At 36.6% G+C, this 14,216-nt stretch overlaps 1 protein-coding gene across 1 annotated transcript; it reads right to left on the bottom strand.

Moving 5' to 3' along the window:
* Positions 1 to 2,817: 2,817 nt before the first annotated feature.
* On the bottom strand, positions 2,818 to 3,795 carry OR6Y1 (olfactory receptor family 6 subfamily Y member 1). Its single transcript, XM_019958338.2, has one exon. The coding sequence runs from the start codon at positions 3,793 to 3,795 to the stop codon at positions 2,818 to 2,820; it is 978 nt and encodes a 325-aa protein (XP_019813897.2).
* Positions 3,796 to 14,216: the final 10,421 nt, after the last annotated feature.

Below are 14,216 nucleotides of genomic sequence, written 5' to 3'. Positions count from 1 at the left end.
TTTTATAAATTTCAAGAAAGTAAATGAAAAAATGCTCATCATTAGGGCAATGCAAGATAAAACCAATGAGATATCAAAAATCACATCAGAAGTTTAATATTTCTAACAATTGACAAGGTCATAAATCAACAGGAAGTCTCATAAATTGCTTATAGGAATGTAAAACATTTCAGCTACTTTGGAAAATTTGACAACTTTTTCACAAATTTAAGCAAAAACATCATACTACTCGGTAACAATGCCACGTGTGCGTGCATGACAAGTTGCTTCAATTGTGTCTGACTCTGTGTGACCCTATGGACTGTAGCCTGCCAAGCTCTTTTGTCCATGGGACTCTCCAGGCAAGAATACTGGAGTGGGTTGCAATTTCCTCTTCCAGGGGATCTTCCGACCTGGGATCGAACCTGCATCTCTTACATATTCTGTAATAGTGGGCAATTGCTTTCTTTCTTTCTTTTTTTTTTTTTTTTTGTGAGCTTATTTCTTTTTTTTTATTTTTATTTTTTACTTTCCATTTATTTATTTATTTATTTTTGTATGTAAACAAAGGTTTTTATTTTTTTATTTTATTTTTTAAATTTTATTTTATTTTTAAACTTTACATAATTGCATTAGTTTTGCCAAATATCAAAATAATCCACCACAGATATACACGTGTTCCCCATCCTGAACCCTCCTCCCTCCCTGTACCACTACCACCACCTGGGAAGCCCAATGATGCCAAACAACCCTCATATCCTGAAGAGAAATTAAAGTTTTATATTAATTTAAAAAAACCCTTATTTTAATCATAAACATTCTTAGAAGATTTATTAATAAAATCCCTAAACTAGAAATAGACTAAATGTCCATCAGTTTGTTGAATGGCCATATAGCAAATTGTGTTATATCCATACAATGAAATAGCACCCAGCAATTCCATAAAACTTATATATAATTATTAAATAACTATAATCTATAATTATGATAATCATTTCATATAACTGATATATATTATAATTATATACATATATAAAATATTTGATATACATATATATAATATTTGTATTATATATTATATATATATATATATAAGATGCTTACTCCTTGGAAGGAAAGTTATGACCAACCTAGATAGCATATTCAAAAGCAGAGACATTACTTTGCCAACAAAGGTTCATCTAGTCAAGGCTATGGTTTATCCCGTGGTCATGTATGGATGTGAGAGTTGGACTGTGAAGAAGGCTGAGCACCAAAGAATTGGTGCTTTTGAACTGTGGTGTTGGAGAAGACTCTTGAGAGTCCCTTGGACTGCAAGGAGATCCAACCAGTCCATTTTGAAGGAGATCAGCCCTGGGATTTCTTTGGAAGGAATGATGCTAAAGCTGAAACTCCAGTACTTTGGCCACCTCATGCAAAGAGTTGACTCATTGGAAAAGACTCTGATGCTGGGAGGGATTGGGGGCAGGAGGAGAAGGGGACGACAGAGGATGAGATGGCTGTATGGCATCACTGACTCGATGGACTTGAGTCTGAGTGAACTCCGGGAGTTGGTGATGGACAGGGAGGCCTCACGTGCTGTGATTCATGGGGTCGCAAAGAGTCAGACATGACTGAGCGACTGATCTGATCTGATCTGATAATTACATAGAAGAATCATAAAGGCAATATGATAAGTGAAAATAGCCTGACTCAGAAGAGTACCTATTATATGATTTCATTTAAAGGAATTCCTAGAAAAGGCAAAGCTAAAGTGATAAAAACCATGTCAGCTGCCAGTAGCTAGGTCTAGGATATGGATAAGAAACTTAATTTAAAAGGACACAAGGAAACTTTTCAAGATGGTGTAAATGTTCTATATGGTGACTGTTGTTGTTTCACAATTATATACTTTTATAAAATTCATTGAACAACACACTTGAAAAAGGTGAAATTTATTAATGGAATCATACTTTACACAAGTGAATTTGAAAAAAACTAATCGTAATAGAAGAAATGAAAAGTAATTGGCCATAAAATCTATGCTTAAGGACATACAGAAAAGCTGTGCTTTTAATGTTTAACACAATAATATTTCTAAATTTTCACTTGGGCTTTCACAATGCCACTCATTGGTTTTGAACATTTTTAAAAAATATAAATGAGTCAGTTAAGATGAAATGGTAACTTAGATGAATACATGCCAATGTTTTCTGTGGAAAAATAGGGCTGAGAGAAAATGAGGAGGGTATGAGACAAAGGGACATAGAGAAAGACAGAGAAAAGAGGCAAGAAATCTACAAATCTATAAAAGGAAAGAGGGACTAAAAAGAGTGGATTTATAAGGGAAGAAAACAAAGATAGGTGAAAATGACAATGTAGAATAGACACAATCAGAATGGGATGAAGGAGGAACTGGAAGGCTCATAAATTAAAAATGTATTCACAATTCCCATCTTCATCTCCTGATTTCAAACATGTATATATTCAATTATACTTTCAACAAATATCTATGAAGCACCTACTATGTGTTGGATACAGCTGAATGTACAGATGATACATTAATAAATTAAACAAAAATCTCTCCTTTTAATTAATATTTTAGTGGGAGAGAAAAATCTATTTTCATAATTTTGGGAAAGTATTTAAAACTTCTCTACTGACCTAGAAGGAGAGGCTATTTCTTGGGGCTATCCCTCGAGCCATGTATGTGCATGTGCACACACACACACACACACACACACACACAAAGGAGATCAGTGTTAAGGTACTAAAGGTTGATAAATAACCAAAGGCAGGAATGTGGGAAGAACTATGTGGGAATCATCTGCTGATTCATGCATGAAGGGATTCTACACATTAATTAATCACAGCCCCATCTTCCCTGGGTTCACCGCCTTTGCAAAGTATGGCCTTCCTGAGGGCTGCCTTAACTTCACAGTTTCTCAGGCAGTAAATGATAGGGTTGAGGAGTGGGACAATGACAGTGTAGAGCACAGACACCATTTTGTTGGAATTATAGGCATACATAAGCTTAGGGCGGGCATAAGTGAAAAGGGTGGTGGAATAGAAGAGAATTACAACTGCTAGGTGAGAAGCACAGGTGGAAAATGCCTTGTGGCGTCCCTGAGAAGAAGGGATCCTGAGAACGGTGGTGAGAATGGTGGCGTAAGACGCCACTACTACACAAAGGGGAACAGCAATGACCATGAGGGCCAAGAAGAAATCCACTAGTTCAGCTTGTGAGGAGTCCTCACAGGAAATATTGAGGAGTGGGGAAATATCACAAAAGTAGTGATGGATACGAGGTGTGCCACAGTAGTAAAGTCGGGCTATGAAAACTATTTTAATCATGGCAGTCATGAGTCCACAGAACCAGCATCCTGCAACCAGTGTACCACAAAGCTGGTTGGTCATGATGAGTGGGTACCGTAGTGGGTTACAAATGGCTACATAGCGGTCAAAGGCCATTGCAGCAAGGAGGATGTACTCAGTGCAGACAAAGGTCACAAAGAAGTAAAGCTGAGTCATGCAACCATTGAAGGAAATTGTCTTGTCATGACTGAGGAAGTCTATCTGCATCTTGGGGCTGATGACTGTGACATACCACATCTCCAGGAAAGAGAGGTTGCTCAGAAAGAAGTACACGGGCTTGTGCAACTTTCCATCACTATAAATGACGAGGATGATTAAAAAGTTCTCTACAAGTGTCAGAAGGTAAATTGCCAGGAAAACAAAGAAGAGGAGTAGCTGGAAGGCTGACCGTGTTGGAAATCCCAGAAGAACAAAATGTGTTGTCACTGTATGGTTATCTACTTCCAGAACCTTGGTAATCATAACTGACTGTGAACATAGACAAAATCAGTTCCTTCCATGTCCCAAGCACCAACCTACAGTTTTTGACTGTAGAGCCCGCTGCCTGGAAACTCATCACAGTAGAAGCTCTCTGGCCTTTATATCTTTACTTTCTTCCAAATTATGATTAGAGAACCAAAACTTTTCAGCCAAAATGTACTTTCATGAGTTCATGCTTTATTATTTTTTTTTCAAATTAATCTGAGAATGCATCCAACGTCACACAGAAGTGGAGTCTGAACCTCCTAACTCTCAGCTTTATCCTTTCCCAATACATCACTTAGATGTATTGGGAGGATGTTAGACATAGGAGAGTGGCCTTTATACCAACCTTTAAGCAACACATTTTCATCTACTGAATATGGAAAGAAGGTGGAGGGCTCATTTGCTCATTTTCCATATATAATTGTGTAAGTTGTTATCTGTAAAACAGATAGATGCCTCCTATTTCTTGACCTATTTAACTGTGCTGTAAAGCTTGAGTGAAATGATATTTGATCAAATACACAGGATTCATAGCCAATTCAATGTGAATATGCACTGGCTTCTCAGAGAACAAAATTGAATTGATAGTTTAAAAGGTAATGTGGAGAAAAAAACACTCCTACACTACTGGTGGGAATATAAACTGATATAGCCATTATGGAGAACATTAAGGAGATTCCTTAAAAAAACTAGAAATAAATCTACCATATGACCCGGCAACCCCACTACTCTGCATATACCCTGAGAAATCCACAATTCTAAAAGACACATGTACCTCAGTGTTCCCTGCATCACTATTTACAGTATCCAGGACATGAAAACAACATAAATGTCCATCTACAGATGAATGAATAAAGAAGATGTGGTACATGCATACAATGGAATATTACTCAACCATAAAGAAGAATGAATTTGAGTCAATGGTAGTGAGGTAGATGAACCTAGAATCTGTTATACAGAGTGAAGTCAGAAAGAGAAAAACAAATGTCACATATTAATACATGTACATGGAATCTAGAAAAAATGGTACTGATAAACCTACTTTCAAGGAAGGAATGGAGATACAGATGTAGAGAATAGATTTGAGGACCCATTGGGGAAAGGAGAGGGTGGGATGAATGAAAAAAGTAGCATTGATTACTATTTGCAAAGAGTCGGACGCGACTGAGCGACTGAGCGACTGATCTGATCTGATCTGATGAGTTAAATAGATAGCTGGCAAGATGTTGCCATATAACACAGGGAACCCAGTCTGGCACTCTGTGATGACGTAGAGGAGTGGGATGGGGGAGGGGAGAGAGGTTCAGGAGAAAGGGGCTATATGTATAATTATGGTGATTCATATTGTACAGCAGAAGCCTGTACAACAGAACATTTACAACTGAACATTGTAAAGCAATTTTCCTTCAATTAAAAAACAAATTTTAAAAGAGGTAAAAGAGGTAATATTTCCCTTGATACAATTCATTGTATAGGGTGATATCTTAGAAGTATGAAAAAAGTAGATTTAAATCCCACTTTGTCCCCACTCTAGTTAGGAGAAGATATTACATAACTTTTAGAATATTATTTCTTTTATTTCTAAGGTGTTACATTACATTTTGTGAACATCTAATGAGTTCTAGAGTTTAAATTAAGTTCCTATAGATGTTTGCTGTTATCATTTTAGGATTCACCACTAACCTCCCCAAAACCCTTCTAAAAAACCAACAAAGATCTTAATGGTAGCTGCTGCTAAGTCGTCTCAGTCGTGTCCGACTCTGTGAGACCCCATAGAGGGCAGCACACTAGGCTCCTCTGTCCCTGGGATTCTCCAGGCAAGAATACTGGAGTGGGTTGCCATTTCCTTCTCTAATGCATAAAAGTGAAAAGTGAAAGTGAAGTCACTCAGTCATGCCCGACTCGTAGTGACCCCATGGACTGGAGCCTACAAGGCTCCTCCATCCATGGGATTTTCCAAGCAAGAGTACTGGAGTGGGGTGCCATTGCCTTCTCCACTTAATGGTAGAGACCACTGTTAATAATAAAGATGGAGGAGACTGTAAGACCTTTTCAAAGGCATTAAAGAACTCATAACTTGTTTGAAAGCAATATCCAAAAAATGAAGTAATGAGCTGCCTTTTACCATTAGTGACCCTTCTGCATTCCTGACCAGTCATTCAGCAAAACCTATGGCCTTCTTGACTGAGTTGAGAGCCATTCTAAAAACTGATAGAGACTGGATGCCTTACCTTTTCCAATCTTTCTCTGTGTCTTACTGCTTGATTCTTCTTTTCTGTTCTTATCCAGAGCCAGTCACTCTTATTCTCTGTGTATCTCAACAATCTTGCTTTTGTTTACATAAAGATGGGGGACAGTAGAGAAGATTATTTATTTATTTTCCTGAGGAAACAATCATGGAGTAAAAGAGATAGAAAGCTACTGCCCACCCCATTCATTTCCCTCGTCCTACTTAGATCTCAGCTTTAGGATCCCGAAGAAAGGCAGAAGAGTCAACTCAATTATCCATGTTTGGAGAGGAAAATGGGCTTCCCAGGTAGTGCTGCTGGTAAAGAAGCTACCTGCCAATGAAGATGTAAGAGACACAGGTTTGATTCCTGGGTCTGGAAGATCCCTGGAAAAGGGCATGGCAATCCACCCCCGTATTCTTGTCTGGAGAATCCCATGAACTGTAGAAGCCTGGTGGGCTACAGTCCATACTGCCTCAAAGAGTCGGACACTACTGAAGTCACTTGGCACACATGCAAAAGAGGAAAATAGACGCTGTTAACCAAAAAGGTGAGCAATTTATAATAGTGCAAATTCAACAATTTTGTCTTCTGTTGGAATATGGACACACACACATGCACACACACGCACACACTTAACACAAAACTTGGCCTTGCTCACTAGTCTAGGATTCACTAGGTAGTTGGACAGTGGAGATTATAAATAAGGCAAGATCTATGAATTCTCCCTCGTTGTAAGTTATTTTTTCTTCAGAGCATTAAACTGTACCTTTGAGACGCTAATACACTGCCAGATGTGCCAAAAGCACAGCTTTAAGTTGTACCTCTGAAAACAGTTTTAAAGAAAACTTGTCTGAGAAATAAAACTTTAGAGTGTGGAGAATCAAATTGTCAGGATAAGAGCCAAGAGCTAGGTGAAGATTCCAGCATCTTGGAACTCAAACACATTTGGTAACAGTAGATCTGTTCCTTGGAGCCCACCCTCCACTATCCATGTGGACTTAGCTCATAGAATTATAACAGTTTAAAACCAATTGAATTTTAGTTCAACTTCTTGTTTTGTTCATGTAGTAGAAGTGAATCTCAGAGTGCTTAAATGATTTTGTGAATGTCAAGCAACTATAAAATGGCAAAGTAGCAATTTATTGATAAAATTTCAGCCTTGGCAAAATGGTTATCTAACAAACTCTGTTCAGTTTAATTTCTTCTATGGACCAATAATCTAAGCATAAGTGAGGCACTTCATCTTACATCTTAGCTTGCTTTGAACAGAACTCTAAAAGTTAATGTAAATCTTACAATCATAATGTTTTTTCAAAAAACTGTGTTTCACAAGAACAGAGTTCGAAGCACAGGATCATATTGCTGCAGGGAACCTCATAGATCAAATGATTTTGTTGTTGTTTAGTCACTAAATCGTGTCTGACTCTTTTGTGACCCCATGGACTGTAGCGCACCAAGCTCCTCTGTCCATGGGACTTCCTAGGCAAGAATACTGAAGTGGGTTGCCGTTTCCTTCTCCAGGGGATCTTCCTGACCCAGGGATTAACCCAGCGTCTTTTGCATTGGCAGGTGGATTCTTTACCACTGAGTCACCACGGAAGCCCTAAATGATTTTAGTCCTTGCTAATTTTGTAAGTATTAACCTAACTTTTGCCTGATCCTCTCTAGGAGCAGAAAATAGTGTCTAAAATACAGCCACACTTTAAAAAAAGAAACCACCGATTGGGAGATATAGGGCCTTCTCCAAGGGAACATAGTGGTGCCACATCCATGGATTCTGCTTCTGCTTTCTGAAGCTTCAAAGAATAAGTCTCATTTCTTTCTGCAAGGATAGCTTTCATGCTCTGAAAACAGCTATCAGCTCTGTTAACCTCAATCCCCACCCCAAACCCACTAATGTCTCATGTTCCCTTGTTTTTCTTTTTCTAGACTAAACCATTCAAAAAAAATTTTTTTTTGTTTCATCTGGTTGCTATTCCCTCTGAAGTTTGTGATCATCCTTCCTGAATAACTCCAGTTAAACTGGGACATTCAATGAGGAGAAATGTCAGAAAACTATGAACAATAGCACAATATTTAAGGCTTAACTTCATTCTGAAAACAGTCATTAGGAACAGCTTTATCTCATTAAGCCTGCCAGCAAAGAAGATCAGGAGGCTCTGATTTCTAAAGGAGGATGTAAATAAGTCTTCCTAAAAGGTAATAGGTTATCAGTGCAGTGGTCATGCTGGGATGGGAAGGAAATTGCTGTTGTCTGGGGAGAAATAGATGCCTAAGACTAGAAGTGAGGGGCAAGGGAGAAAGCTTGTACAGTCAAAGCACTCCCAGAAGTAGAGGCATTTGAAGTTGTCATGCCAGCTCTGTGGAGATGGATCTGACCAAACAGGATGCCCCAAATCTCCAGACTGGGACACAGGTAGAGAGATGTGGCAGGATAATCATTTGTGTTCAACCTAACAATTATTGCAGGGAGATGAGAAAAAGATATAGGTTGGGCAGAGGCCAACATACTAGTCTTGGACCCTCAGTGACAAGACATTTTCTAAAAGAGAGAAACACAATTTTACTCCTTCAAATCAGTTTTAAAAGGATGTAATTCTAGTCCATCTCCCTTTTCCCAGAATCTCTTAGGAACAAATATGCTTCAGGTCTATGTGCATCGCAATTCCCAAGTTTGTAGCAGGGCAAGATAATTATCTATGATTCAGTGACCCTTCTGCACCTCTCAATCTCTGAGTTGATTTTGAAAACTTCAATGGAAAAAATCTGGGTGTCATATCCCTGACCCCATACACCCTTTATAACTTTTCAAAACCATGGCTTCTATTTTGAACTAATTTTTATTCCCATCTAGTGAGATTTAGAATAATGATTGAATTTCTGTATGTCTCATTTGAACATGATAATCTTTGTAGTTTATCTCAAGATCCCAATTTGAGAATAAATGTGACCATATGATGAATTTTGTGAACAGTCAACACGATGGAAATGGAAATTTACCTTCTTCCTGTTATGGTACTACGAAGAGAAGTGAAATCTTCTTTATCTTCTAAGGATTTAAGTTATCAAAACTGCAAACACTGTCACACTCACCAGCCCCTGTCGTATTTAACATAAAAACACACATACATATTTACATACCTCTATTCCAACTACTGCTCCTCATATACATATATTTATCTGTGTACTCTTATACATGACAGTTTTCTCTCTTTCTGTCTCAAATCAGAATATACCTGGACCCTGAACTTTGCAAGGCATAGTTTGGGGCTAATGCATTAAACTGAAATGTCTTCAGGAGGGCAATTTTTAGAGAATCAGGCATTTTGCATCTACAGTGTGTTCTTCAGTAGTAGACGTGATAATCTATATTACACAATATCCCTGAATTGCTAACATTTTTCATACATCATAATACACATAGGTGCTAAAGAAATCTTTGTTGATTTGAAATTCATATAGGAACATAGTTTATGCCCCAACTATACACTGTTGCTATACTACTAATTATAGACTCAAAGATGGCAAACTGTTTTTAAAAAATCAATCAGCTGAATGCTCCAAAGAATCAATGATTTAAATAAAAATGATTTTCATATACCCTCTGCTTCCCTTCATAATAATGAATAATTAAAAGCTGGCCAAATTTTCCTTTTGGAATTATCTGAGTTTTTTTTCAACTCACTATTTTATCAGTGATGAAACTTATGACTTTTCCAAGCCTCATTCAGGAATGGTCAGCTTGCATGGAGAAAAGAGAAATCATGTAGACCAGGAGGAGGAAGGTACCATCCCTGAGCCTAGAGAGTTGCTGGCAAATCTGGTGTGTCTCTGCTCAGCATGAAGAAGGGGCAGAATAGATCTATTTGTGCTTTTACCTGTTTCTAAGCTACTGAAAAAAAGAACTCCCTTCCACACACAGAGGGCTTCCCAACAGGCACAGACCTCAGGAAAGTATTTGGCTTTTCTAGGGCTCAAGGGGATACTTGGGGAATGTTAAGGGAAGAGCTGGCAAGTTAAGTGGAGTCTGGAGGAACAAGAGAGACCTTTGAGTGGCTTAAAGCACACTGCCCTTCTTTTTAACAGACTCTGGGGAAGAGAAATGTGGGCAAAGTGTGTGTGTGTGTGTGTGTGTGTGTGTGTCCTCCTCTATTTCTGGGGAATGGTCTGACAAATAATAAGATTCTTCTGGGGATGATAGTGCTTATAACCCAAATCATTCAACATAACATAAGATTGATATTCATCCATTCTTATGTGGAGATCCAAGTATATGAACAAACACACACATAAAAATTCCAAATACACGAAGATACTGTGTACACAAATATCAACTCCATACAATGACATGATTCTCATGCATTAGTAACTTAGTAGATATAACAAAAAGTATTATATTTGTATAAAGTCTGTATTTTCTAAATGGAATAAGGATACCTGTATGTTTACTCTTACTATCTGTAAATAGTACACATTCAGAAGCTATAATGTAAGGGTATTCAGAGAACATAGAAACTAATAAGATTATATAGAAAGTACACTGGGATAGAAATTAGAAAATTACCTCTTTAGATGTACAGAATTGAATATGCTGTACATGGGTTACAATACCTGCACACCAGAGATGATTGGTTAGTCAGAGAACTACAGACCCAAGAGTAGGGCAGAAAGTTAATAGTATCTGTGGGGATTTGATATACCTTACTATGAAGAACGTTGACTAGTGAAGGAACCCATGATTTTCTGGAGTTAGGATAGATGAGGAGCAGTCAAGATAAAACAACCTTCCCAAATACATAATTAGGATATTTATTAAAGTGACAAAATTCCTTTAAGAAAGAGAAAAATCTTCAGATTACAATGATCCTTGTTCTTATTTGGTATTTATTTATTTAGTAAATATTTATTGAGGATCTTTGTGTTTTAAGAACTATTCTGGTTATGTGGATCAGCAGTCTTTCAAATAGTTTACTGCAATAGTTTTACTCAGCACTTGGCATTTAATGATCTTAGAATTATTGTGATCATTATATGAATTAATATATGTAAGGAGTTTCAAACAGCACCTGCCATGTAATAAGTAACATAAATTCATGATCTTGCTTGTATTTGTATCATTCTTAGCAAATTGATAGTATTCAAAATGTTAAGTAATACAAGTTCCAATATCCTTTGTAATATGCCTTCATGGGAACATAAGAAATTTGGGTATTTTTGGAATTTCTTAAATATTTGAATGAAATAATGAAGCTGTTTCTAATTAAGTGACTCATGAATTAACTGGCTTCTTCAAGGGTTGTCTCATCTTTCTAGTCTTCATTTTAAGCTAGTGGTAGAATTCACTGTATATTACTTCTTAAAAAAAAACTTCTATTCATTTAATTGACAAAATTTAGTGAAAGGTAGACTGAGTTTTTAAAAAATAAATTAAAAATCTATTTTAAAAATCCCTGGATTTTAAAGAGTTCTCAAAGGTAGAGACATTGTCCAGTTCCTAATACATGTTTGATGCTTAGTAAGCACCTAAAACTCTGTTGAGTTTGGGAAGAGTGATATGTCCATTTTATTTATATGCCATAATAAATGTACAACATCAATACAGAGGAAAATGAGAAAACAGCAAAGGACCTGGTTGACTATATACTATTATGGCAAGATTTATTGATAAAAGTATAATTACTTTTTTTTAATTATCTGAGAATTTAAAAAAACAAAACAAAAAGAAAAAACTTTGTAGCTACTATTGTGAATTTAGAACTGATTAAAAAAGAAAAATATGTATTTTTTCATTATAATTATTTATAGTCATTCCTTGGGGCTTGTGCTTCCCAAGTGGCACAGTGGTAAAGAATCTTCCTGCCAAAGCAGGAGAGGCAAGAGATTTAGGTTCGACCCCTGTGTCAGGAAGATCCCCTGGAAGAGGAAATGGCAACTCACTCCAGCATTCTTGCCTGGGAAATTCCACGTCCGGCAGCTATAGTCCATGGGGTCCCAAAGAGTTGGACACAACTGAGCAGCTAACACTACTCCTTGGTGCAAAAAAAAAAAAAAAAAAAAAATTTGTAGTTAGAGCTTTGAATACTCAAAGTAAAAATGGAATTTTCAGTTTGCTCTTTATTGTCTCCTGTTCTAGAAAAGAAAAAAAAATAGTGATACTGAAAAAAAATTGATAGAAATTATACCTTGAATTGAATGAGAAAAAGGACAGAGCTTATATACTATAATGTGTCTGACTCTGGAGAAATATTCAAGATAAACATGTATTCAGCTTTAGTAAGAAAAAATAGAGTAATTTTTAAATGAATAAGTTAAAGTTTACTGGGGGAATATTTTTCCTCATATTTTATAATAGTTTCTGAAAATTATACATTTTCTATTTCCTCTTTTAAGTTATAATTTTTTGAGGCAGATAATCAGATTTTGTGCTTCTATGGAGACCCACTCCAGTACTCTTGCCTGGAAAATTCCATGGACTGAGGAGCCTGGTAGGCTACAGTCCATGGGGTCACAAAGAGTCGAACACGACTGAGTGACTTCACTTTCCTTCTTTTCTATGCAGCCTTTTATGAATAATAATCACACAATTTATGCTTTCTTTTTAAATATAGGAACAGTTTTAGTCAAATGTGATGAACAGATCTGCCATTTTAAAGGAGATTGATGATTTTATTTTTAAAAAAATCATAATTAACTTGACTGCTACTTCTTTGTTTCCTTTCTATTATCCCTCTCTGGTAAAAACTTGGCTATACTGAGTACACATTTATAACCTAAACAAAACAAAATAAAGTGTGCTGTGCTCATTTGCTTCAATCATGTCTGACTCTTTGCGATCCCATGGACTGTAGCCCACCAGTCTCCTCTGTCCATGGGATTTTCCTGGCAACAATACTGGAGTGGGTTGCCATTTCCTACTCTAGGGGATCTTCCCAACTCAGGGATGGAATGCATGTCTCCTGTGTCTCCTGCATTGCAGGCAGATTCTTAAGTGTAGCAAAATAAAATAAAACTGACTTCTAGGAATGACAAAATAAGAAATTGCGTGAGAAGTGTAATGGTCTTTCTCTAGAAACTTAGAAAAATATATTTCATTTGAAAAAAAAATTAAAAACCTAAAACTAAAAATTATTTGAAAAACTTCTAGAAGAATGCAATACAAAGTTACATAAATATATCAAGTATTAACGTATTAGGCTGAAAGTTTTAAAAAAGAACAAATCTCAATAACTTCCACAAATGGCAGTTAATTTTTATCATTTAATTTTTTTTATCTTTAAAAAAAGTATTTATTTTTAATTGAAGGATAATTGCTTTATAGTATTATGTTAAAAATGGATATAGGTATTTGACTGAGAAGCTAGCACACACACATAGTAATTTAGAGAAAAGTCTTCCCTCATGGTTCATATGGTAAAGAATCTGCCTGCAATGCAGGAACCTGGATTTGATCTGTGGCTTGGGAAGTTTCCCTTGAGAAGAGAATGGCAACCCACTCCAGTATTCTTGCCTGGAGAATTCCATGGACATAGTAGCCTGGAGGGCTACAGTCCATGGAATTGCAAAGAGTTGGACATGACTAAGCGACTAACACACACATATAAGTATTTGCTGATGTAGGTTCAAATTCTCAATTGTACTAACAAAGACTCATGATTTTCATGTATTTCTGTATCTTCAGACTCCATATATTGAGCTTTCTTCTTTATGTTTATTACCTTAGAAAGAGCTGGTGGACCTCCAGGCATTATATTCAAGTTCAACATAAAGAAAGAGGAAGCCCCAGTGCCAGCTACATTTCTTTTAAAATGAAAGCCTCCAAGGCAGAATTCCACCTACATTTTATTTGATATTGGGGTATATGATCACTCCTAACTGCCAGAAGAGAAATAAATCTAATACCTGGCAAAGAGACATGGATTCATTGTTTGAGTTCAGCATGTTTTCAGCTGAAAAAAATCAAGTTGAAAAATAAACTATCTACACTAATTATTGCACTGTAGGAATCTCACTCTGTAGGAAAAAAAAAAAAACAGGAGGGTCATCTTCCCATCAAGAAAGAATGTGACATGACAAGAGTCATACAAAGAGGATATTATCAGTTGACATTCTCTAGCTCTTCCCTTTTAATATGCAGACAAATATGTATGAGTATCTAGACAAAATCGAAGACCAAAATAATTGAGGAGG

The sequence above is a fragment of the Bos indicus genome, chromosome 3 (assembly GCF_029378745.1).
Source record: "Bos indicus isolate NIAB-ARS_2022 breed Sahiwal x Tharparkar chromosome 3, NIAB-ARS_B.indTharparkar_mat_pri_1.0, whole genome shotgun sequence".
Taxonomy (NCBI): domain Eukaryota; kingdom Metazoa; phylum Chordata; class Mammalia; order Artiodactyla; family Bovidae; genus Bos; species Bos indicus.
The sequence above is the reverse complement of the archived record's forward strand: the minus strand, read 5'-3'. Positions and strand labels throughout refer to the sequence as shown.

What these genes read in the sequence shown, in the direction of transcription:
- OR6Y1 (XM_019958338.2), bottom strand. Translation starts at nt 3,795, where the DNA reads ATGATTACCAAGGTTCTGGAAGTAGATAACCATACAGTGACAACACAT.